The sequence below is a fragment of the Diuraphis noxia genome, unplaced genomic scaffold, assembly GCF_037042655.1.
Source record: "Diuraphis noxia isolate RWA-SAM2 unplaced genomic scaffold, SU_Dnox_SAM2 contig0001, whole genome shotgun sequence".
Classification (NCBI taxonomy): domain Eukaryota; kingdom Metazoa; phylum Arthropoda; class Insecta; order Hemiptera; family Aphididae; genus Diuraphis; species Diuraphis noxia.
The window spans coordinates 54,166,235-54,191,961 of record NW_028301711.1 but is presented as its reverse complement, the minus strand read 5'-3'; the positions used below and the strand labels follow the sequence as shown (position 1 = coordinate 54,191,961).

At 27.8% G+C, this 25,727-nt stretch overlaps 2 protein-coding genes across 2 annotated transcripts in view; one reads left to right on the top strand and one right to left on the bottom strand.

Annotated features, from left to right (window-relative positions):
* Positions 1–25,727, top strand: part of LOC107162210 (uncharacterized) — a 428,784-nt gene that overhangs the window by 94,675 nt on the left and 308,382 nt on the right. The gene's annotated exons all lie outside the window — the stretch shown is intronic.
* On the bottom strand, positions 5,382–24,903 carry LOC107168442 (uncharacterized). The gene is made up of 4 exons (XM_089217056.1): positions 24,685–24,903; positions 15,648–15,751; positions 14,074–14,542; positions 5,382–5,776 (listed from the first exon to the last, which is right to left on the bottom strand). The coding sequence occupies exons 1-4, from the start codon at positions 24,724–24,726 to the stop codon at positions 5,576–5,578; spliced, it is 816 nt and encodes a 271-aa protein (XP_089073182.1). The 5' UTR covers positions 24,727–24,903; the 3' UTR covers positions 5,382–5,575.

The window sequence follows — 25,727 nt, the reverse complement described above, 5'->3', positions numbered from 1 at the left end:
AGCTTTGATGCGCCATCGAAAGATTTGTGTGGCATAGCGATTTGGCCCGGCGGAACGGCCAGCAACGAGGATCTTACAAGATACATACAATAACGACCAACCGGATGCGAGGATTAACCAGTCGGGCAAACATCTCGAAGACGTATCAAGTTACAAAATAAATTGTTCTTTTCAAGATAGCCTTGATAGACTAAGTCCCCCCAAGCGCGCCTGCCTAGGCCTCGCTGGACCCGAACAGAAATTGTGATCGGACGCCACTTATTTGAGCGGGCCTACTCCAATTATCTGTTCCGTCCCTTATTTTGTAAAAAATAACAAACTCCTTTCATATTATATAAATATTAAACGGGAAAAATGTTTCCCATCCCCGAATATTGTAATACATAAAATTATTTGACTAGAAATAAAAAGACTAATTATACATATAAAACAGATGGATTCATATTCATGGTGAACGACTATAGTACTTTATAGTAATTACTGTTTCAAATGTTATTGGTTATAGATAATTATAAATTTAGTATCAGATCAGCGAACAAAAAAAATAACTCAACGCGTTAGCGATATATTAAAAGAGATTGTCATGCTAAAGTGTACACAGAAAATCAAATTGTCGTACAAAATCATGGTGAAAATGTATCACACAACCATTATGATTGGAATACAATATCGAGGCAAATTGTTCAGCTTGTAAACAGAAAGCAACCGATGAACCATCAGTTAAGCCAAAAAAATTATTTTAAAATAAGCTTATGACAATTATGAGTCTTTACAGTTTAATACAACAAACATAAAACGAATAAGGAAGAATGTATACAAAGCTCGGCGAAAAATATTACCAGCGTGTCCTACAAATTTAGAAGAAGTTCATTTATCATTGAAAAAATGGACTTAAAAACTAAACATGGTGAGCCTTTTTTACTTGTGGTTGTCCAGGAGAAAAATATTGTAATATCTTCATATACATCAAACATTTTATTCTTAAAAAAATCGAGATATTATACATGGACGGGACATTTAAATATTTGGCTCGTTTTTTTACTCGAATGTTTACTACCCATGGACTTAAAATCGGAAATTATATTCCATTGATTTTTTTGTTTACTTCCAAACTTATATTCATACATTTGGTTTGATATTACAGAAATGCAATTCTTTAGGTGTATTATTATTGCCACAGTTTGTAATGACAGATTTTTAAAAAGCTATAATTAAAGCAGTCTATGAAATTTGGCCATAAACTAAAATTATTGGGTGTAGGTTTCATTTAACTCAAGCTTAGTATCACCGAATATAAAAAGTAGGACTGGTTACTGAATATCAAGACCGATCTTCGGTAATTGGAAAATGGTTGCGCCACAATTTTGTATTACTTTTTCTAGAACCAAATAATATTTTGGAATTTTTTCTTATAAACTTTATGGCTGACTGTCTTAAAGATGATAAAATATCAAATATGCAGACTATCTCGTTGAAAAATATTTAACAGTAAATAATTTTGACTATCCTCCAGAAATATGGGCATCAGCATTGCTGATTCAGCAAGCTCTAGTTTACAACGCACGAAAAATAACGGTGAATCCTTCTACGCGAATTTTAATCGAAGTTTTTATAAAGAATCTCCACCCATCTTTTATTTGGTTGCGGTTTTAATTAATGAGGAACAAACAGAAATTTATATAAAACTTAGAAGTGTTCACTTGCCAAATATTACTCAAGGTCGATCAATTCGAAAGAGTAAATCGTAAAATGAAAAATATATCATAGATTATTAAAACGGACAATTCGACAGGTACCTACAATGTATAGCTATGCTTTATAATTACCTAAAAGTAAATATTTGTAGGTATGATTTTGTTAAGTTTATTTCAAATAACTACATTAAAAAGTAGTGAACCAGCAACCTAACCTAAACAGTGCTAACAAAAGTGAGTAAAAAAATGAATTATGACAGGAATCGTAATTATTATCATACTCTTTTATTGACATTAAATATTATTTTATTAAATTATTAGGTATTCATTTATACCTTTTAGTATTTTATATAACTTATATATTTTTTAATATTTTTTTATGATATGTATAACATAAAGACTTATAATATGTAATTATTACCATTATTTATTTGTAACCTACTGCTATATTTAAAAATAACTAACAAAAATTATTTTTTCTACATAAAGACTTATAATTATTATTTAATAATATTTTTTTGGTCAAAAAGTGAATCGGCCGAGAAGGGAAGGGTAAGTTTTTGGTCAAAAAGTGTCTCGCCCATATGAATAGTTTGAAAACCGTTGAGGTACAAACAATTTTAATTGAGGTGCAAACACTGTTCAAACGATTGGTAAAGGTTTAAACTCAAAATCCTAAAGTGAGGGTGTTGGCGAAATGGACTTCTTTTATTATGTGACTGCACACGTTACATACGGTTAAATACAGTTAGGTTTCGTTTTACCTGTTTTACTATTTTAATATTTAAACATCTGAAAAAAATGCAGAAAATATCAGCGTACGCAATAATATATAACATAAAAAAATACCATACAATTCTAAAGTTGAGATATGAATACAATACAATAAAAAAACAAAGCAAAACAGGAAATGAACAAGGTGAAGAACGTCACATAGAAAAATCATTCTAAATGATATAAATAATATTGAGCACATATTATATTAATTTGAACTCGGTGCAGTATTTATGTATACAATATGCACATTATGAACCATCTTGATTCTGTGTGACCGATGACCCGTTACCATTACATGATATTCGGTATTTTTTTTTACTATACCGTTTGGTCTTTACGCTTCAACTTGTAGGACCAATTATTTTATTTCTATCGTACAGTTTACTCTAAACTAGATGTTACCGTAATATAAAAAAAAAAAACACTATTATTCTCTATATATATTGTATTATAGTTTAAAGGATCTTGCATTTTATTTGAATATATATATATATATATCTTTAGATTAAGTTGAAAAATCAATTATATGACATTAATGGTTTTTATATATGTATAGATAAAAAAAAGCATAAAAATATGACCTTTTTGTTGGCAATAACAATCATTTAAACCATAAACGTGTATAAATCAATTTAAACACGCAATTCATAATTAGAAAATTAAATTGTAACATTTCGTATGGTTTACCACTATCAAAAATACAATTATCCAATATAAGCTAAACGGCTATTTATATATTCACTTTTAACGAGCCTTAAAGATTTTTTGTTCAATTATAATAACGCAGTTAAAATCCAGATGCTAGAATTATTCTAAACTTTCAAAGCGATGATTATTGCATAAGATAAAACTTAACGTTATCTTTGTCAACAATTAAAAAATTATAATAATATTATGTCTTGTGCAATATATACATTAAACAGTATTACAGAACTTCAAAATTTAAACAAAACTGATGTACAAATATGTTGTGTATTACAACGTTGAATATATTTGATTCCATAAACTTTTGTCCTAGAACCCATTTAAATAGAGCATAATCGAAAGTTGTTCAAGAATCACGATTCTAACTTTAAGAGAAACAGTATTATATCAATTGTATATGTATTTAATTTAATGGGATGTAATTTACTTTACTTGTAATAGTACCTAACGTGTTGAAATATATTTTTAATAACAATAACAAAAAAAAAGCGGGAACGTGGGTATCGATCTGCTGTACATTAGGTGGTGGGGTGGACCTCTGACTAGGGTAGGTCAGATTTGAATGCAATGATAGGTATCATTGTATACGAAAAACGATTCTGTGTTGAGACGATTTGTCAGTCTAGGATATATTATATCTAAATATTGTCATATATTCTATTTTGAAACAAATATTTTTTTTTTTCAATTAAGAGGACGCTACACCCGCATACGTTGTCTCTGTCTTACAAGTACGTAACATAGCAAATTTTATGCTCAGCAGATCACCTTTAGGTCCGTCAGTTTAAAATTTAGAGTAAATTGACCTCTAACAAAAATTAAAGGTAACATTATTATCGAAGGCATGACTAGGTTTTTTATTATATTTTAATTTTAAAGGGAGTTATGTGTAATTTAAGATATACAAACAATTTACAATTTAAAAATACACATAACTCACTTTAAAATTAAAATATAATAAAAAGCCTACGTCATGCCCTCGATAATAATGTTACCTTTAATTTTTGTAAGAGGTCAATTTACTCTAAATTTTACTAACGGAGCTAAACGTGATCTGCTGAGCATAAAATTTGGTATGTTACGTACTTGTAAGACGGAGACAACATATGCAGGTGTAGCGTCCTCTTAAGACGCATTTTGCATAAGGCGTGGTTAATCAATTTTTCCAAAAACATTGTATGTAGTTATCATAATTCATAATACCTTATATTATCATAGATATACTCTTACATATACCTGGTTAGAAGATAAAACGTTATCATTACGCAATTTCATATAAATTTAAAACTCAAATGCTCAAAACATTTTTCCTATAATGACGCTTCAAATTTTCTCTATAGCTATTTGAAGCAAAACTTATGGAAAACTTAGTGTTGAATTTTATAACCTTAGATATAAATACAAACAATATTATGAATTTTAAACTACAAAATAATTTGCAAATATGTATGGTTTTGACGAATTATTATCAATATTTGAAATTCAAATGCTAATAAAAATTCAATTTGAATTTCATCATGATCAAATAATAATTTTTTTGAAGTATTATTTAGTTAAAAATAAAAAACTTATTACTTCCCCGAAATAACGGAGAAAAATCAAAAAAAAAAAAAAAAAAAACAAAATCGAGAAAAAATTGAAATTTTTATGTAAAACTAGTTTTTGATGAAATTGAATTCCTTTATTTATGTAACTAACGTTTTGGTTATCAACTATTCGTATTTTTTTTAAAATTTTAAATATATATATATTATATATCGTAACATATTATAAGAAGATAGTTAGACCTATTCATTATTTTGAAAATTAATCCACAACCACGCTATAGTGCTGTATCTAAATTGCATACCCATATCACCGTGTTAAAATAATATATAATATTGCACTTAATAATTTTTAAAAAAATATATTAATATTAGGTTGATACTAACATAATATTCAATATACCATGACATTAAGATTTTTTAGAATACAAATGTTTTCATATAGAAGAGTAAAATAATGTCAAATGTCTTTAATCAGGTTACCGAAGAATGACGTGAGAGTTGTTGAGAGTCGCCGTAAAATTCTGCACATGAGCTAAAATGAAACTCAAATGCAACAACTAAACAGTCAAATTTTCATAAAAATTAGCTACATTTAAATATTCTGTATTTATATTATCGCAGTATATTCGATTAAAATAATAAAATAAAAAAACAGTAATTTTTTAGTGTCTTATATTATTAAGCATTTTATTATGTTATCATAATGTTAAAAACTTCATAAAACTCATCAAAATACACATTTATTTCATTAAGAAATAATTGATTAAATTAATTATAATTAATTAATTTTGTATCGATTAGGATTAGAAAGTTTGATGCAACGTGTGCAAGTATAACCTTAACGTGGTTAACTTATGTATTTATTTTGTCAAAAGATGGTGGACGTATAATAGTACAAGTATTGTACTTTTTTAGCGTCTTCAATTTGTAATCAGTCCTTTCTTTGTCGTCCATTTTATAGAAACCATTAGGGTGATTTGCGATCCAACGTAATTCTTCCATGGGCCCATCATTTTTAAAATTCCCATTTGTATCTTTTAGAATCCCCAGGACCTGTAGAAAAAAAACTATTTATTATAATAAATAATATTATGTAATAACTTAATTACATTCATAATTTATCACAATATTTATTAAGTTTTTTTGTGATTCCGCAAATAAATATTTTATGATTCTATATTGAAATTATTTAGGGTGATCTCACAAAATTTTTTTAAATTAGAGTTAAGCAAGTCACTAAGAAAAATCACTTTTATATTATTAATTTCTCAAAACACTCGATGTCTCAATAAGTACCTATTCTCTTAAAAAAATGACCATCCTGCAAAAATATTTACAAAATTAAATGTTAAATATTTTAATCATTTTATTAATAATTGAGGAGTATCAAGAATATCTATTACTATAGATGAACTTGATATTCATGATACTTTAAATATATAATGTACAATTTCACGCAATTTATAGAAGTTTTCATAATTGTCTGTTATAAAACATAATATAGTGCTTAAAAGTAAAATAATATAAAATCTATCAATGGGTATTTACCACTTTTATATCACAAAAAATAGTAAACCCAACCAAAAATATATGATTTATAAAATATAAATATACATAAAAATTACACCTCGATACCATCGCGAAACCAACATAGCGCAAATAATTTAAACACAAATTGTTAAAAATATTAGTCTCATGGGTATGATACCGACACCAATATTTATTATTAAATAGTTGGTCTTCGAATAGAATAGCATTATCGGGATTTATAGATATATAAATTGCAATATTTTCGATATGATTTTAAAAATAAATGTTGTTATATCGACAAAACAAAACACGATTTTCGTATTCTAAGGGACAAAATTATATTTTCGGGTAAGTGTATCAATGATAATACTATAAGTAACGTCCTTAGTTTTTTTTCTTGTCCTAAACAGTGTCTTTCGATAATTAATCCATGGGATTATTTTACAGGATCACAAATCACCCAAGTTCTCGTCAGTATATCAGTGACGACGTAATTGCGCTTAGGGGTTTTAACGTTAAGTATTTTACGATATGAGACACTCACGTATTTTTATCAACAAACCATAATAACGTTATTATTATACGTATTACGTATATGTACATATTTGTAAGCATACAATTCAGTTAATCCTGTAAAATGCTTTAGGTGTAATTTTGCCCGAATTGAAAATTCTTAATTAATTCTGTATTAAATCTCGCATATGCATCGAATCGTAATGTCAACGTATATTGAGCAACAGATTATTGTCATACATTAAGCCCGAGTGTTATAGACGTAGAATCCTATAATACCCAAGTGTGCGTCTTATATTCACATACACCGGGGATGATTAACGACGGAAGACTATAATAATATACATCATTCATTACTCAGAAACAAGCGTTCAGTTTATTTATGATTTAATTAGGACATATAGGCCTAGTGGAGTAATTGATGATCCCATACACATAAGGCGAGTCATAAAACAAATTGCATATGCAATCAAATATTATATTATATTATCATCACCTATTCTAATGTATCATAATTATTATATAGGTACATATATAGGTACTATATACCTACATCTAATTTATTTCAGCTTTTATATCTTTTCACTGTTTTTATGTTTACCAAAACACTAACAAAATTACTATTTTATTTAGTAGTACTATCATTTTATATGCATAATATACATTTATGACATAACCAACAATAGCAACATAATTATTACACATTTTTTTGTTTTTAAACAAAAAGTGACATTGTCAGAAATTTTGTTACAATTTTCCAACGTAATAGTATTCCGGGTTAATGAAATAAAACTGTAGTAGTGTGTTCCTTAATAATATCACTGTGTCAGAACTTATTTGTACTCCGTAATTTCATCTAATAAAAAAGGATGACTACCACTGATATTTTAAACTTTTCAAAAAAATAAATTTGGTTTAAAATTTTGGACCCATTTACTAAGCGAATATTTTAGAACTTTCTACGTATATTCAGACGATTATGAATAAGAGCGTGTGTTTAGGCGCTTTATACTTTATGTTATTTTTATACAAAAATAATAAATATATTCAATAATAAAATATTGTATTATACAAATTTAGCTTTTGATCTGTCAGAGTACAGAAAGCGCTGTCCTTTTGATATTATGTGGGTAAGGCAAACATTCAAGATTTTGACATTTTAATATATTATTTATAACACATTTCAAGTACCTACAAAATATTTACAACAGAAAGAGTTATCAATAATTATTGTGTAAGACTAGTTTAACTAAGTTTACAAATTGGTTAAATAATATGTAATACTCCCAACATTGTGTATTTGATATAGAGCAGGGATAAAAAATCCAAGGCATGTGAAAAAAATGTTTGAGTCACATTAATAATGTTTTTACTATTACCTATATCACTTAAATATGCGTTTAGATCACGTTTTTAAAATTATTTACACAGGGCAGGTATACAATTATAATGAAAAACTGTTCATTGGTAAGCACATCACTCGAGAATATCTGTTTATGGCAGGGAGAGAAAAGTTAGAAAAGTTTCCCGGAATTAGAAAATTTATAAAAAAACAAAATGCCCTTTTTCAATAGGATTTTTTTTACATAAATGGTCGCCATTGGTAGATTGAAAACAGTAATAATAGAAAACTAGAAGCTGCACGCCCACACGTTACATATAATATCAAACTAGAAGCCACACGCCCACACACAATACAATTAATAAGGTATAATAACTTTAAGATTTGGCAACTATATTTTTAAACTACGTCTATCCAATGTTTGACTCGACTGGATCATTTTCATTAGAGGTTATATCAATAGATTACTTGAGATTTGATGTAACTCGCACATTATTTTTTTTCAGTTTACAAAAAAGAATCATACAATTATTATTGCACTATTTGACGAGCGTGAAAACTTAACTTTATATTACCTTTGACACGTTTTTGTTTTTAAATGGTATTTGATATTTTTTTATGTTAGTTGTTAAACAGACACGTCTGAAAAAATGATAATGTTATTACTATTGTATATATATATATAAACTATTCAACTATTATCGGCTTGGATATAATAATACAATAGGCGTGTATTTAATACCAGATGTTAAATTATTAAAGAAACATCGTTCAAAAACAATTATTTACGTTGCTGAAATGTAGAATAGGTACGTTGTTATTTTTAGCATGTCATATTGATATTATAAATTATAATACTATAAACTTACTCATAGCAATTGCGAAAATAGTGTTACGTACAATGTGTCTTTACGTGAACCTAAACTAAATATACTATTCTGATCTGTCAAATTGTGATTCAACTCAACTGTGATTTTATAGTATAATATATTGTGCAAGTGTACAGATTTAAAAAAATAATAATTATAACGTCACTCATCTGTTCGGCGATTATAACTGATTTGGAACATTATTTTATTCACATAAGATTATTTTGTATAGTTAAAAATACAATTCATAGAATTCGATGGTCAATTTTTTTGCCTACGTCTTCAATATTATCTTAATGCTATTGAAATAGGTGATATGTAGAAAAAAAAAACCTTAAAAAGCGTTTCCAGTTTTTCGGTAGGTAATGCACTAGGCACGATAAGCGAGCGCCTTATAATAGTGTTGTATGCGCCAACTAGTTTAGTTCACTCAACAATTAAATTAAATTATAAAAAAATAAATACAGTACCAATTGCTTAATAATAGGCCAATAATGAGCTGAGGCAGCACCTTGCAAAAAATTGTATATTTAAGAACAAAAGACTGTGGTGTTAGGGCAGTGCCTGTAGCTAGTTTTGCAGGTACGATACTAATGTTTTTGATGTTTTGTTAGGAATCTTTATCTGAATTTTTGTTTTAAAAATAATGAAATGATATTGTAATATTTTAAATTATTAATTGTAATTCTTTTTGAGTGTATCTACTATCCGAAAAGATAGTTATACGAAAATAGGTACTTACTATATGTGTTTATTTCATTGTTCGACTTCGTTAATTACGGCAATTAACTAATTTCCTCTTAACAGGAAAACTAATGAACCTATCTAATATTTGATTTTATTTACCTATTATTTACCCACACATACAATATCTTGAGTCAAAATTAACGATTTTATTTTATTTTTCATTTTCATCTCCATCCATTATTTGATCGAAATTCATTTAATATCATGTAAAATAAATCTGTATGTACTCTTGCACAATTAATGAACTCCTCGAAATGTTTTCGATTTAATTTTCTCTTAGAATTTTTTACTCAAAACTAACTTAATAATAAAAAATCGTTATTATTATGCATTTCTTATAAACATTTCAATTCATTAAAGAAATTAAAGTTGACTAGTAAACGAATATGTTTTTTTTCTAGAGCCTAACTATGTCATGTATGAGAATTTCAATAAATGATCTGAAATCTAATCTCTTCAAAAAAAGTTTTATATTAAACAACTTTATTATAAGTATAGAGTAATCGAATTAAAAATTGTCTAATACCAATGTTTTGTTAAACGACAAAAATAATAACACGGTAGGGATAATAGTTTTTCAAACAAATTAATAGTAAGTTATTTAACTAATATAATATTTTTTTCGTATGCGCAGTACATTTTTAAATAACGTTAAATATTATGAGTTTCAAATATGTGAGCATGTGAAGTGGTACCTTTAATAAGCGTGGAGTAAATAATATACTTAAGGGCAAGCAAATAAGTATGATATCACATGCCCCATTGATCGTTTCATAAACGTTCCAATAATTTGATTTGTTTTCTGCTTGTCATTTGCTAATGACAAATGCACTCAACTTTTTGAATTTAATTGAAATTAAATTCGTTAATAAACCTCACATTACTTATACTTTGTTATGGAAAAAAATAAAATAATGCATGGACAAATTAATAACTTATATTTCTGTGACTTTAATGCGCAGTTAGTATTCATGAGTTAAAATTATTTATTATAAGACCGTGGAATATTTATAAAATATAAGTCGTCCTTTGGCCGAGATTGATGATATTGTATATTTGAGGTTCTAAAGTTTATTAATATTTTTTTCCAATGCAAAATGCTGATGCAGTTGCATCGATCTAATTTTTTATTATTTTATAGTTTTAAAAGTTAATAAAAATTTGGTTACACATAGAACAAACATTGAGGCTTTACATATTAACGTCAATTTGTTACTGCAGAATGGTTATTCTCACCTAGGATTTATTATGTAGAATTCTTGGAAGGTTAAATAGATTTTGCTCACATAAACTCAAAAATCGACAGCATAGTTAATTGTAAATTGATAAATTATAATTATGTTAACGGTTATACTTATATTTGTATAAGATGTATAGTAAATATATTTTCTTTTTAAATAAAAAAAAACCCCGTTAAAATGATTTCTGTACTACTGTCTGTTATGATAGCTTACGTTGCAATTATAATTTATAATATCAAATCAGATATAATGCCTTGTAGAATGGTTTAGAATCTAAATAATTTTTAGTCTTCATAGCTATGACACTTCAAATACATAATAGAAGGATTTTTGATTAAAATAATATAAATTTTTAGGACAAATAGTAAAAAAAAAATCCAGTAACAATAATATATGAATTGAAAATTTAAATAATTTTTCGTGTTATTGACTAAAATCAAATCTTAATGCAAACATTTGTTTGAATTTATGCAATTTCGGATGTAAAAACAAAACAAAATAATATAAATTTGTGTTTTATTAAACTTGAATTTGTGTAAAAAAAAACATTTATTTCACAACGATGGATGACCGAAGTAAAAGAAATGGCCTGATTATGGATATTTAAGTTTATTAAAACCAAAGAGAACCATGCTGTATCCATCTTCACAGGAATAAATAGTATTTTTCTTTTCTAGGTTTTATGGAGAAAAAAAACTATGCAAGTGGCTATTGTTATAGTTAATTTACTTAAGTATACATTTTCAGTTGTATTTTTATTTTTTAATAAGAATTCAATTTTTTAATTTATTGTTTAAATTGTGTTTGAACCTACAATAGTTTTTTTTTCAATTACGACGTTATTATAATGTTTTCAAAAAATCCTTTGAAATCTCCCCCGACTTGCAAAACTTAAATTTTTAACAATGCCAAAAATTTGTGAAAAAATTCAATTCTATGCCAAGCGTTCACGCGCCAAGTCACGTTGTTTATTTTTAAGATAACTCGGTAGTTTTCTTAAACGAAATGAATGGCTATTGAAATGGACATTGATGGCGTGTATATGTTTTTGATAAGTCATTAGTGATTACTGATCACAAATGGTTCAAAATTACTAAACATACCATAATTCAATCGGAGCAGCATAATATCATGATGGAGGTTAGATTAAGATTTAGTGATTCTTAAGATACGGTGTTCTGTCTAAAGATTAATTTGTATGTAGTTGTGAAAAATTATGTGTAACAAAATTAATTCTGAATATGTACATTCTTATGTACCTATACTTTTATGTGATTTTTAAATATAAAATGAGTAGGTTTTAAAATATTAATTATTATATATGTTAAAGTGTATGACCGCAGTAGGCGAATGTTGACAGTCACTGGTGTAGATTGACATAATATACCAAAAACTGTAGTGAATTTTGACGAAATTGTCTTAATGCGTTCATACACCGGTGATTGTTGACATTTACAGTCAGTGTTTGGTAAATGTTGACCACACTTGAAGCACAATGTATGTAAAAGGTATTTTTGTATTATTTTGTAAAATTAAGATGTTATCGCCCAGCCACAATATGCATTGGAGACGCCAAACACAAGGATCCATCAAAAGGGCAAACCAAGATTTCCAAAATATACTGAGAGCTATAATGGAAGATAATGACACTACAAAATTGTCAGAAGCATTATTACCATTTGTCCGATTTACGAAAAATACGACGTATCATCAAGGTATTAAGCAAACGCCATACGAAGCTATGTTTGGCGTTAAAGCACAAAGAGGTTTTTTAACATCTTCTCTTCCACGAGAACAAATAGAAAAACTAGCAACAGAAGAGGAGTTAGAACAAATACTTCAGTATATAAGTAAGTATAAATTATAAAATTAAATTAAATATATTAATATGCAGTGATACCTTATATGCATAAAGTGTGATCGATATATAGTGACTAAATAAGAATTTTTTTTGACAGCCCCTCAAACTGACCCAGAAAATAAAGGAAGTGATGAAAATGAAGTAAAGGAAGAGCCTAACGGTAAAAGCGACGATAATCTTGACAATCAAGCAAATAATGATGAAGATAAACTCAGCGATAAAAGTGATGACAAAAACCAAAATGAATTATTAAGTATGTAATTTAAAATAATAATACCTATTACAAAAATAATTCAAACCAATATTTTGTATTTAAAAGACATAAATGAAAGGAAGGAGAATACAATTAAGAATAGAGCTTTGGCACTAAATGGACTTCAAACACAATCAAGTGTAATGCTGGGATCGTCGAACCTAAAATTTCCGCTGTCATGTGGGTGATACTGTTCGAGTGTGTGTTTCAGATATCGATCGAGGACGTATGGATTATCAAAATATCTTGGCTGTTGTAATGGACGTTGATAATGACTTCTACAAATTAGGAACAAAATATGGGATTATCAGTCAGCTGTACACTCGAAATCAATTTGCAGTGTGCACAGAAAAATTGATATCGTTAAACGACGTTTTATTCGATAAGACAATGTCTTTGTACAGGTATCGACAGCTGCTTCCAAAAGTGGTGGCCAAGGTTATATACGATGCAATTGTAAAAAAAAAATGTAATTGTAAGAATGGGGGAATACTTTGTAACAGTAAATGCCACGATAGTTTACCATGTTGTAATAAATAAAACTTAATAAAGCATATGCTACCTAAACTTAAATATAAAAAAATTAATTTGTTCAACTATATTTATTTATGAATTTATTAGCTATCTATTTTATTATATATGTTGTCGTTGTCACACATGTCAAAATTCACTAAATAACTATTGCGCATGTCAACAAATATTGGTAAATGTCCGTATTGTGAGATATTTAAAATAATTGATATAACATTCACCAAAATGATTAGTGAATGTCGACATACGCCGGTGACTGTCAACATTTACTGCCATGCGGTCATACACCTTAACATATATATTATATGACATGAGATATTTTGTAAAAAAAAAGTGATTCGAAAAAAAATTAGTAGTTAGTCCATGATTTCTAAAAGTCGTTCATCAGGAGTGATGAACGTTGTGATCAAAAGTGTAAGAAACACTAGGTTAGGTTTAGGTTGGGCGCTTAGGCATTAAATACCTGTGATTTGATCTGGACGGGCAGATCCTGTTTGCCATTGCGGCCCAACACATTGATGATATCGTCAATGTCATCGTCTGAGGCCCCTATACTCTCGAGTTCGTCCACTACAGATTGGAGCACGGGCATGTTATCCAGGATCACTGACGTGTCATCCGATTCCTTCATTTCATCCTTGTGCAGTACCACGTTGATGAGTGCATATCCTATGACCGTCCGCACCATTTCTTGGTACACTTTTGACGTGCCCAGTTGCTTTAGTGGATGGCTGTACAGAAAAATGACTTCTTTCGGCGATTTCACTTTCTTTCCCAGCAGGCGGCTAGTGGACCCCATAACTTTGGACACGGTATTGCCGGTTGCGTCTACGATTTCCTTCATAGGTCCCAACGGCCTGACAGTGTTGCCCACGGCATTGGCCATCTTTGTCGTCACGTAATGACCACCGTCCACCATCTTCGAAGGTATCCTGTACGGAACAGACAACGGTTAGAATGCGGTATAGGGTTAAGGTACACATATTTATAATAACTATGTTCACGCGTGTATAAAATACAATATATTTATATTATATTTTGCCTATGCAGAACGATACTGATATAGGACAAATTTCCCAATATCCATGTAAATAAGTAAAATGTAATAAATTTATAAATATACTTGGAAGTATTTTTAATGCTACTTTTTTAGGAAGTGTGCTAGAAAAATAATTCTTATAAATCAATACGTTTTGATATCAATGAAGTTAATTTGATTTTGATTTTTTCCCATAAAATTCATTTATTTTTTTATATTTTACCATTTTTATAAAATTCTTGTATAATGTCTTCAAAATTTAACAGATTTCTATGTCAAATATATTTTGACTATATAATATTATTGAAAAAAATTATAAAAACAGTAATAAATTGAGGACTAAAAAATATCTATCGCAAAAGTTGTAGTTTTATAACAATTACCATAATTATAGTTTTATAACTTCAGAAAAAGGAAAATAATCTGCTTATGCTGATAGCGAATACAAATATTTTAGTTGATCGATACATTTTAATCAGTTGGTAAGGTTTTTTTTTTTTATGAAACTGAATATAGTAAGATAATATTTGTTGAAGATGTATTTACGATTGATGGAAGTATATTATTATTTTGTAGGTTACCAAATAGCAAGAGTTTTAGTGAAAAACTTAACCGTGAATTATTTTTTTATAGGTATATAATTAAATATATATATATATATATATATGTGCAAATTTTTGGCTACTTAAAATGATTTTTTAAAGTTTTGAAAAATTCAACCCTTAATTAAGATTAATAAAAATCGCCAATAAATTTACTTTCGATATAGTGATATTGTTTGGTATTTGAAATCACGATATGATGTCAATATAAATTATGTGTCTATAGTTATTGATACTAACGATAATGATACTAAACGAAACGTCGTATTGTATGACTAACGTGTTTTTTCTTATAATATTATAGTTGATGACTCATAGTGTCAATAATAAATTAATCACATTGGTATATCTCTAAAGTCTAAATAGGTTTTATAGATGAAAATATATTAACGTTACCTGGCTAAGCTTCTACCCACTGTCTTGCATTTTTCCATAATTCCATTAAAAACTCCACCTTTGACATCAACTAGAAGTATACTGACCACCGTCATGTAAATTAACTGTAACGTGATAAATATTGACTAAACTTTTACTGATAAATCCAAAACAACAAATAGTATAATTAATTTTCAGAAATGTATATACCTACCAATTTTACTCATAAAAAAATATATTCTATCCATTATAATATTTCTACACGACACAGATAAAAAAGTTTACAATATAATTTTTGTTCTAAATATTATTATAGGTACATATTTTTGATATAATATATCATAATTTCTATTCAATATACATTTATTTATATTTCGTATAATTGTAACGAAATAATTTTTATTAAAAAATCACAACGATAAAAATAAATGGAATATAGATCAATCTGTACTTTGGAAAAAAACATATATACATTTCTATGTTGTCCCTGTTATATAAAAAAAGTCAAATTCTAATTTGAGTTCTGTCAAAGTTGACATTTTTACAAGAATAACTCAGATAAAATATGTATTGATTACCTAAAGGGGATAATAGAAGCATATGTATAAAAAAAACATTATAATTAACATCGACTTCCCTGTAAAAAAATTTTGATTTCAATCCCGATTATATTTGAAAATATTAATTACACCATTATTATGAATTATGATATACCAAAAACTCTCAGTCTTATAATTTTATTAATTAAAATACCACATTTTATTTAAATTGTATTATTATAGTTTGTAAAAGTTATTTTTATGTTCACCACAGTAAGTTAAAGAAATAATATTATCTTGTATTAAATATAATAACTAATATTAAATGAGAAAAATAGGTTCAGACGCAAGATATTTTATGAACGCGTACGTGTACCAAAGCCATTTCCACTTCAATTGTTTAACCGTTTTTGAAAATTTCATTATTGTTATGTTTAATCGAAATTCAGTTAGGTAGGTAATCGAAAGTATATAACATAAAGCAGACAGATGTAAAAATTAAAATTTAGTACAATTTCTGACATAATATAAGTCGTGACATGAAACCAAAATCAGTTTCACACCATCCCTTCCGGAAGGTACGTGTTTCAACTCCCCAAATGACTAATGTGCCAATAATGTAGAATAATTGTTTTGCCATGGATGGTTTTTTCCAGAAAGTTTCATTATTCTGTGTTAAAGTATACTATTATTCTCAACCACAAACTATAAAACAAAGTTGCACTCAGATAAAATAATCGGATATTTATACACTTTGAGTTAAAATTTTATCGGCATCCACTTGACGTATAGAACTTACTAACAAATAACATTAACTACTGCATCAGGTCTTACACTTATGTATTCAGTAAAATTACGATTTGCAGTACATGATGCTAAATCAGCTGTATGTAATGCCCATATTATGCGGAGTTAGCATTAACGAATACAATTATGAATTTATTTTTTTAAATGTTGACCACATAGAGTTTATGAAGAGTTACAATTAGCTTACTAAAATATGTAGCTATAAACAATGATAAAATACATAGTTGATAACACAGTTGTAATCGTTTTACTTTTTATTTCACGTATTTCCTTCATATTTTGCAATCTATGTTATTCTCTTCTGATTTTTTTCGATGTTGTATACGTACGTTTATGGTAAAAAGCAAATAAAAAATGTAAAACTTCTACTAAGAAAGTGAAAAGCGAGGGATGTGAATCGAAGAACTGCCATGATACCTATATATTTCGTCATGCTATAAACTAGATATTATATTAAAATATCAGTACACCGTTTACATTCGGTCATAAGTTCATCACAATATGGGTAAAAACTAGTGTTTCAAACAATCATTAATTTCATCCATCGATTGTGATAACTAATCAAAAAAAAATAAAATTAACGTTGAGATATAACGTCACAAATTTATTGTAACACAAAAATCGGCGAGTTTGAAGCTAATGAAGTAAATTTCACTGTTTTTTCAACAGAAATATTACACTGCAAGTCCACAAAGTCTCTAAAACACAAGCCATTAAACTCGTAATTACGATCTGCTGGAAAAATATATCAGATAACCTTCTAATAAATTCACATTAGACGTTATTCGTAAAACCATCGCACATTATTGCGCTTTCACCTCAATTATAGTTATTTTATCGTGCAATAGTGCGGACTTTGCGGTACCTTCAGAAATGTCGCTGTATATGAAAATTTATACGAGGTATAATATACGTTTGTTTAAATGTTATACGGCACGTAAAGTTTACTTTAACTATTCAAGAATAATATCTTAACAATTCCCTACTTTTTGTGGAGAGTATTTTTTGTATTAAAGATCAATCGAGAACACAGTAATTTCTATGTATATTGATATATATTTATATTATATGTCATTGGGAGTCTTATGTTATAATTTTAAAAAAAATGTAGGCAACAGGATTCTACGTGTTTATATCACATCATCAAATATATCAATTTAACACCAAAATAATATTATGAAACGATTAGTATGAAGATTGTAATGTATATTATGTAAAAAATATGAAATAAATCCATATGTAGATAAACTTTTTGAAAATTTAAAAACGCGATCAGTAAACACTCACTAATTTTTCACTACACATTATTTTTTCTTCTGTTATACAAAAATAAATAGTAAAATACAACCTATTTAATTAACATAAGTCCTATACAGTAGCACAATAGAACTAACATTTTTTATACGTAAAGGTTTTGTTCTAATTTTCGTCGTAAATTCGACACACTTTTATTTTGGTTGTTTTTCAATAGTTTTAAGGGAAAATTAAAAAAATCTATTGAGAAATTCTAAAAAAAAAATGTTTTCAAAAGTACCCACCATATGTGCCCAATTTCCAATCGGTAGAAAAAAAAATAGAATATGAAACTTTGAGAGCGCTACAGAAACGTGTTCACTTTAAAAAAAAAAAAAAATATTGTTAAGACGCACCAAACAGAATCCATAACAAGTTTTTTATTGGTCACAAATTTAAACTATAAACCAAAGTCTAAGCATACACTCCTTCCAATATTTCACGACAAACACGTAAAGTAAAGGTCTTAAAACAATTTTCAAAAACGAAATTACATTTTTATTATTAGGATTTGGGAATCAAAATGCCAAATAAATAAAAAACACACTTAAAATTGTAATTAATGTAATTATTGTAATTAATTTTTGTGTACAACAAATATAGAATATTTTAATACTTAAATAATCGATAGTTATTTAGGTAGTTATTCAAAATAAATATTCGATCACATTCTATTAATTTCAACCATCCAAGGCATACGAATAGACATACTATTAATTAAAAATTATAATTTTCTGAAAATCAGGTAAATTGTTAAGACATTTTTGCACAATTCCATACACTATACATTTTTTAAGAAATTGAACAATAATATTATACGTTATGTGTACTGAATAAATTACAATTTCACCTGAAGGAGCAGTAATAATTTCGATTTTCAATATTGATTATGGTTTTTGGTAGGGAAACTAATTGTACCAATTTTGGGTGTCTATAAATAACTGTGACAACTATAAATTTTAATACACTATTATATTTTCAAAACATTTAGAATATTAATAATATATATCATGATATTTTAGTGTAGTAAATATTTTATACCGAATTCAACTTCTGGTATAAACAATAAAAAAATAAAAAAAAATAAAAATAAATGACCAAGGGTGATATTAGTAAACTATGAAATATTCTTAGAAAGACAGGCTGCAAAACGTTGCAATTATTTGTTATTAAATTCAACTTTAACACATTCATAACAGTTTTCTAGTCATTTGAATCGTAGACTAAAAATATGCTATATAGTAGATCAAAATTTCTTGGAGTAAAGTTTTTGTTATTCATGTTTCATGCCCTCTCAAATAATAATAATAAAAAAATAAATACAGTTTATGTCCAATACACAATACATATTACTTGACAAAAACATATTTACAGTTTATATGGTAAGATTAAGGTACTCGATATTACAAAAACGTTATCGTGTTATGTGAATTTATTGTTACAAATAAAGCATGATATATTGAACGGTCATATTGATATAATATTATAATTTTATTTGGTCATAAAATCTAAACAAATACAACCATAAATATTAGATTCAGTATAATAATATCATTTTGTCAGCGGGATCACAATAAATTTTCGAATGAGATCATTGTCAACTTATAAAACAGTTCGCGCCGAGATTATTATTATATTCATGAAGTTAATGCTAAAATAATAAAATAAATCATCAATGAAATATTAAGATTTTTTCCGTCATAAAACTGTTATCAGGCATTAAATTCCAGCACACTATAACATTACAATATTATATTATGCCTCTAAAACATTTTTAAGATATAAATACTGATTTCAGTTTACTGTAATCGACTTTGAGAGTCATAAAACGGTTCTTTGAATACCCAACAATCAGATAAAATGTATGGCGTATATTAAATTATTGTATTGTATGTTTTTCGTTTCACGATAAAAAGATCAAAACATTTTATAAATTTACGGAAGTCGGACAAATTACAAGTTATAAATATCTTAGAGAGGAATTAATTTTAATATGACCTAAATATTAATTCATGATAAATGGAGAAAATAAAAGATATTACTCAATAGTACGAGTACTTCACTGAGATATCCAAATGGTAACATGAGATATTATTTTAGTATAAACTCAATATCGTTGTGCACGCATTATTCGTATATTCCTAGAAAAAACCATAAAATTGTAATTTAAGTAGATACGACGCAGCAAGTAACAACCTAATGCCGGTCGTAATTGAAATACGGCAAATCAAAATATATTAAAGTGAATACTTATGAATTAAATGTATCAAGAGGACGTCGCACCCGCATATGTTTTCACCGTCTTATACACGCGTACGATATAGCAAATTGTACGCTCAGCAGAACACGTGTAGCTCCGTTAGTTTAAAAATTATAGTGAATTTACCTCTTATAAAATCTATAGGTAAGATTATTATCTAGACAACCTCATAAGCGTTTAGTTATATTTTAATTTTAAAGCAAGTTATGACTATTTCAAGATGTACGAACAATTTACATTGTTAAAATGCTCATAACTCACTTTAAAATAAAAATATAATAAAAAGCCTTTGAGGTTGTCTAGATAACAATTTTACCTTTAGATTTTATAAGAGGTAAATGCACTCCAATTTTTAAACTAACGGAGCTGCACGCTACACGTGTTCTGCTGAGCGTACAATTTGATATGTCTTACGCGTGTAAGACGGAGACAACATATGCGGGTGAGACGTCCTCTTATTAATGGTTATTTTACAACGGTCGTGATGGTTAGGTTTACATTGCCATAATTTTAGGTTTATTTCCTGACGAGTCTAATATTTCGACCGGATTTTTTACAAATAATAAATATTTATTTTTACCGGATTATTGATTTTAAGACAGCATGTAATCTTTTCAGCTTCTACCATTGAAACAGCGTAGTGACTGTTATTATTTGACATTTTTCATTGGTATTGATCGAAAATCTTTGCACACAATTAATATGAAATATATATACTTATGATACAAAATCAGTCAAAGTAACTGAAGACTAAAGGATTATTATTTTTATATATAAAATATGAAAAATATTAAATTGTGCAAATTATATTTTTATTAAAACTTTAATTTTCTTTTTTGGGGAGATGCAGCCAAACAACAAAGACCTCAGCGCTTGGCCCAGTATTTTTATAAAAATTAAACGGTTGAAAAATCCACCTTTATCTCCCTTTCATCGCTCCCTCCAAACAAAGCCACCGCTTTTATATTATACAATATTATCTAATATTGTTTTCATTTATGACATTTTGACATTTGGAAGTCTCCTATATCTAACAATTATAGGTACCTACATAAAATGTTATTTAGTCTTACCGAGGAATAACAATCACAGTTTCAACGTCAAAAACACAACAATCTCCCTGGCTGTTCAATTTTTGCTCGTATAACAACGCGTTGTTTAACATCGATATTAAGGAAATGAGAAATGTGTGTTTTCCTATAGATTATGAACGATTCCCAGCACGTTGTTCAATCTATACGCTATATTTTTTAGCGAAGTCCGGGAATGATTTCTTAACTGATTATTTTATACGGTTTTTCAAAACTGAAAGATTACGCACGACCCATTTCATTTTTAGGCCAATGAAAAAGAAAACAGGAAATAAGCGTGCACACTTCGTTCCACCGAGGAAAAAAATACACTGATTATGGTAATTTTTGGCTTTTCATCGTATGCCGCTGTAAGACTTTTTTTATAACAGTCATCTCTTTCTTATTTTCACATAAATTCTCAAAATCAACAATTTTTCTTATAACCGTCTTACACTTTATATAATATAGTATACGAGTGTCGAGTATATATATATTCATCAGATGGTTAAATTTCCAAACGATCGGTCGAATAATTCTAAGCGTACCAATATATAATATATATATATATATATATCGCAAGTCAAAGAGTAATGCACGTAAGTCACATCACCATCACTATATTATACATGACAACGGTTGCATATAAAGTCGATTTGTCGGTGGTGGAAAAAATTCACATCGTCGTGCCTCGTGTAGGTATATATTAATATAATATGAGTAGGTACCTATAATAGGCACCTATTTGCGATAACAATGAGATAAATACACGATGCATATAATGGTATTATATTATGATTACATATAATGCTGCGCCTTATACGAAACAAATATGCAAACATACAGATAACGGACTTATATGTTATATACGGTGTGCAAAAGTGCGTAGATTCGCAATTTTAATGGTTGGTTTTTCCGGAGGGCCGTCGCAGATGTAATTTAGGAAAAGATTTAAATTCAACAGCCGCGCCACACAGAAATCTAGCCGTGATTAACCGTAAACCATTACACACTATTCTCCGGAAAGTTATCCGCGTGAGTACTATTAACTCACTCGCGATAATAAATCACACCGTCGACGTAATCGTTTGACCCGGGCCCGACGAAACCACGCTATATCACACTATATATATACGCTAATATAATACGATATCCACTGGCTTTCTAGAAAACATCAAATTCACCGCGCCACAGTTTCGCGTTGTTTTTCTGTGCATGAAACCGTCCGTCCATAAACAAATCGGACTTGTAAAATGTCCCAATATCGATAATAATATAAAATAATAAAATTTAGTTTTGGAAAATATGCATTTGACAATGAAATAAACAAATCGGTTGCAACTCAACCAGTCATTTTAAAATCTCGACCACTTTTGTGGAAACCGAGCTTCATTTATACTTGTTTTTCAAACGCAATGATTTATTATTGTTTTAAAATTTAAATACACCCTTCCTGGTAGTTTATCCTGTTCCTGTATCTCTCTTTTTTTAAACTGGGGATGGCCAACTGAAAGTGACTCAAGGGCCATTTTTCAAAACCTAAAATGTTTGCACCATATTATTAAAACACTATATTTTTTATTTTTTATATTATCGCATTTATCGTTAAAAACTAATTAACTTCCCTAATAATATTTGTACATAAATAAAATGAATTGAGCATTTTTCAACGTTTAAATTTGTATATAGTTTACAAAGCCATGATTAATAAATAATTGTCAAGCTATATAATACCTAGGTAATTCAAATAATTAAATTAAATTTTCAAAAAAGGAATAAGTATAATATTATAATTATTATACATTATATGATTAATACCGAAAAATTTTATTTGAGTTTAATGGAAAATAGTTACGAAGTCTGTTACCCTTTAAGAAGGACTACAGCTAAATACAATTATAATTTTTCTAATTTCTCATCAATTATAATATGTTTTACTTATAAAATATTATTATCTAAAATAGTTTAAAAGAAATAAAAAAAAGTGCAAACTGCACTGTATGATATTTAGAGTTTGGAATTTCTGCCACTGGAAGTTTGTAAACGTCATTGCACACATCGTAGAATACGTCAATAATCGTCGATCGTCAACCGCAGAGATCGTATATTTTACTCTATATTCCATATACTTTAGAGGCACGTATAATGTGAGTCGTGCAGTTAAGTACACATTGAATTGTAGATAAGCGTTTTTTTTCCAAACCACGTGAAAATAAGATTTATGTTGGCCATCATATTAAGTACATAAGCATTTGCCTCGAAGAAATTTGTTTTTTTTTAACAGTCGTTGAAATTTTTGAGCATGCAGATAATATTATGATATAATATTATTTTTGAATTAGTTTATTACTACAAGTAACTGAATATCAGATTTGAGAACTTACAATAAAATATTTAGTTAAATGCTAGTATATCAATTTTTAATTCTCAATTAGAATTTTATATTCAAAAAGATCGTTTTTCTTATGCAATGATTCTTGATTAAATTCAAAATATAACTCTCATGCATATAACAGTGTCTTACTAAATAACGAGATACACTCGACACCAATAACTCCAAATCAGACCTTCAACTTAGGTAGGTAGTTCTTTTGTAAAAATATATAATAAAAGTTAGTTTTGAAAGTCTGTAGATTTTTTTTTTAATTTTTAAATTATATAATTTAAATCAATGTTGCTTTAGGCTTACTAATTTTATTTAATTATTAGTAAATAACTTTAAATATAAAATAATTAGATAACCTTTTAACTTGGAAATTGTATACTAATACTGTTTGTGAATATTACGACTCTTAATCAAATAGTTCATAATACCTATTGGTTTTTATGTTTAAATATTATATTTTTAATATCTTTTTTTTTTTTTATATAGGTATACAAAAGAGTGATTTAAATTTAATATTGATTTCCAAACAGAGTATATCGTGAGTAAAAAAAAAAGTATTAATCTATTATATTAATCATAACAAAAACATTTAAATCTTTTTTTTATAAAACAATTCCGCTAAAACATTATGATTGTGAATGCATAAGTTATTCTTATAGGAAGTAAACCGTTTCCGGCCGTTTAATAAACAAAGGTATTTTACCTGGATGGTGAAAAGTCGTCGACAAAGGTTGAATTTAGCCATTTTCCGTTGATAAGCGCACTGTTTGTTCAAAACTCAGTTGAAAAGTGTGTAGAAAGTTTGAATGACTTGTGCAGTTGCAGCATAAATATACTGTTTAAATGCCGTCAACAATTTCCAGGCTGCCTCGAAAAACGCAGTCATTATTTTCGAGTGTGTTCAACTGATGTTGTTGTGTTGGTCGCCAAATTTCGTAAAGTGATATTGAAAAAAAAAATGTATATATAAACGTTAACACGAATAAATTTACTGTTGGTTTACGAACAACATATGCATGTGACAATCGTTGCAATTACAATAATTGCTGTTAAATATAGTTAGTTTTTTTTTTACTTGCAGAGCCGCAACACATATTTTAACCCTTTGCCCATATACAGATATATTATTACATTCACGTTTATATAATGTATACGTGTATATATATATATATATATATGTATACGTATGACCGTAATACCTTAATTGCAAACCTCAAATGTGAAAGACCATAGATAATTCTTTGGTAATCGTAGGTATATCAAAGGCCACTGTTTGACACCGTTATATCCAGTAAACGAGGTACAAAAATATCGTAATTTACAATATATCTGCACGAAAACATCTTAATGTGTATTAATTTATGATATTTTATTTTAAAAATTGACATCTAACTATTATTATATAAGCCCCTAATTATGTACAGATTATGTTACATATTATTATTGTTATTATTGTGATGTATATTATATCATACATTCACACGTGTATATCACTTATATTGTACTATATTTAACAATAACAAAGGGTCTGGCATTGTGTCATATATTTATACATCAATACACATATGTATGTAGGTATAATACTATACATTACGTTAATGAACACGTGTTCTGTAATTGCAGACAATTAAATTTATGGAACAATATAAAATTAATCATTATGTAGTAGGTAACTGAGCTTTCAAAATGTCATTATTTTAAACGTTCGTGTGTAGATATTATAATACCTACATTATACCTTATGTC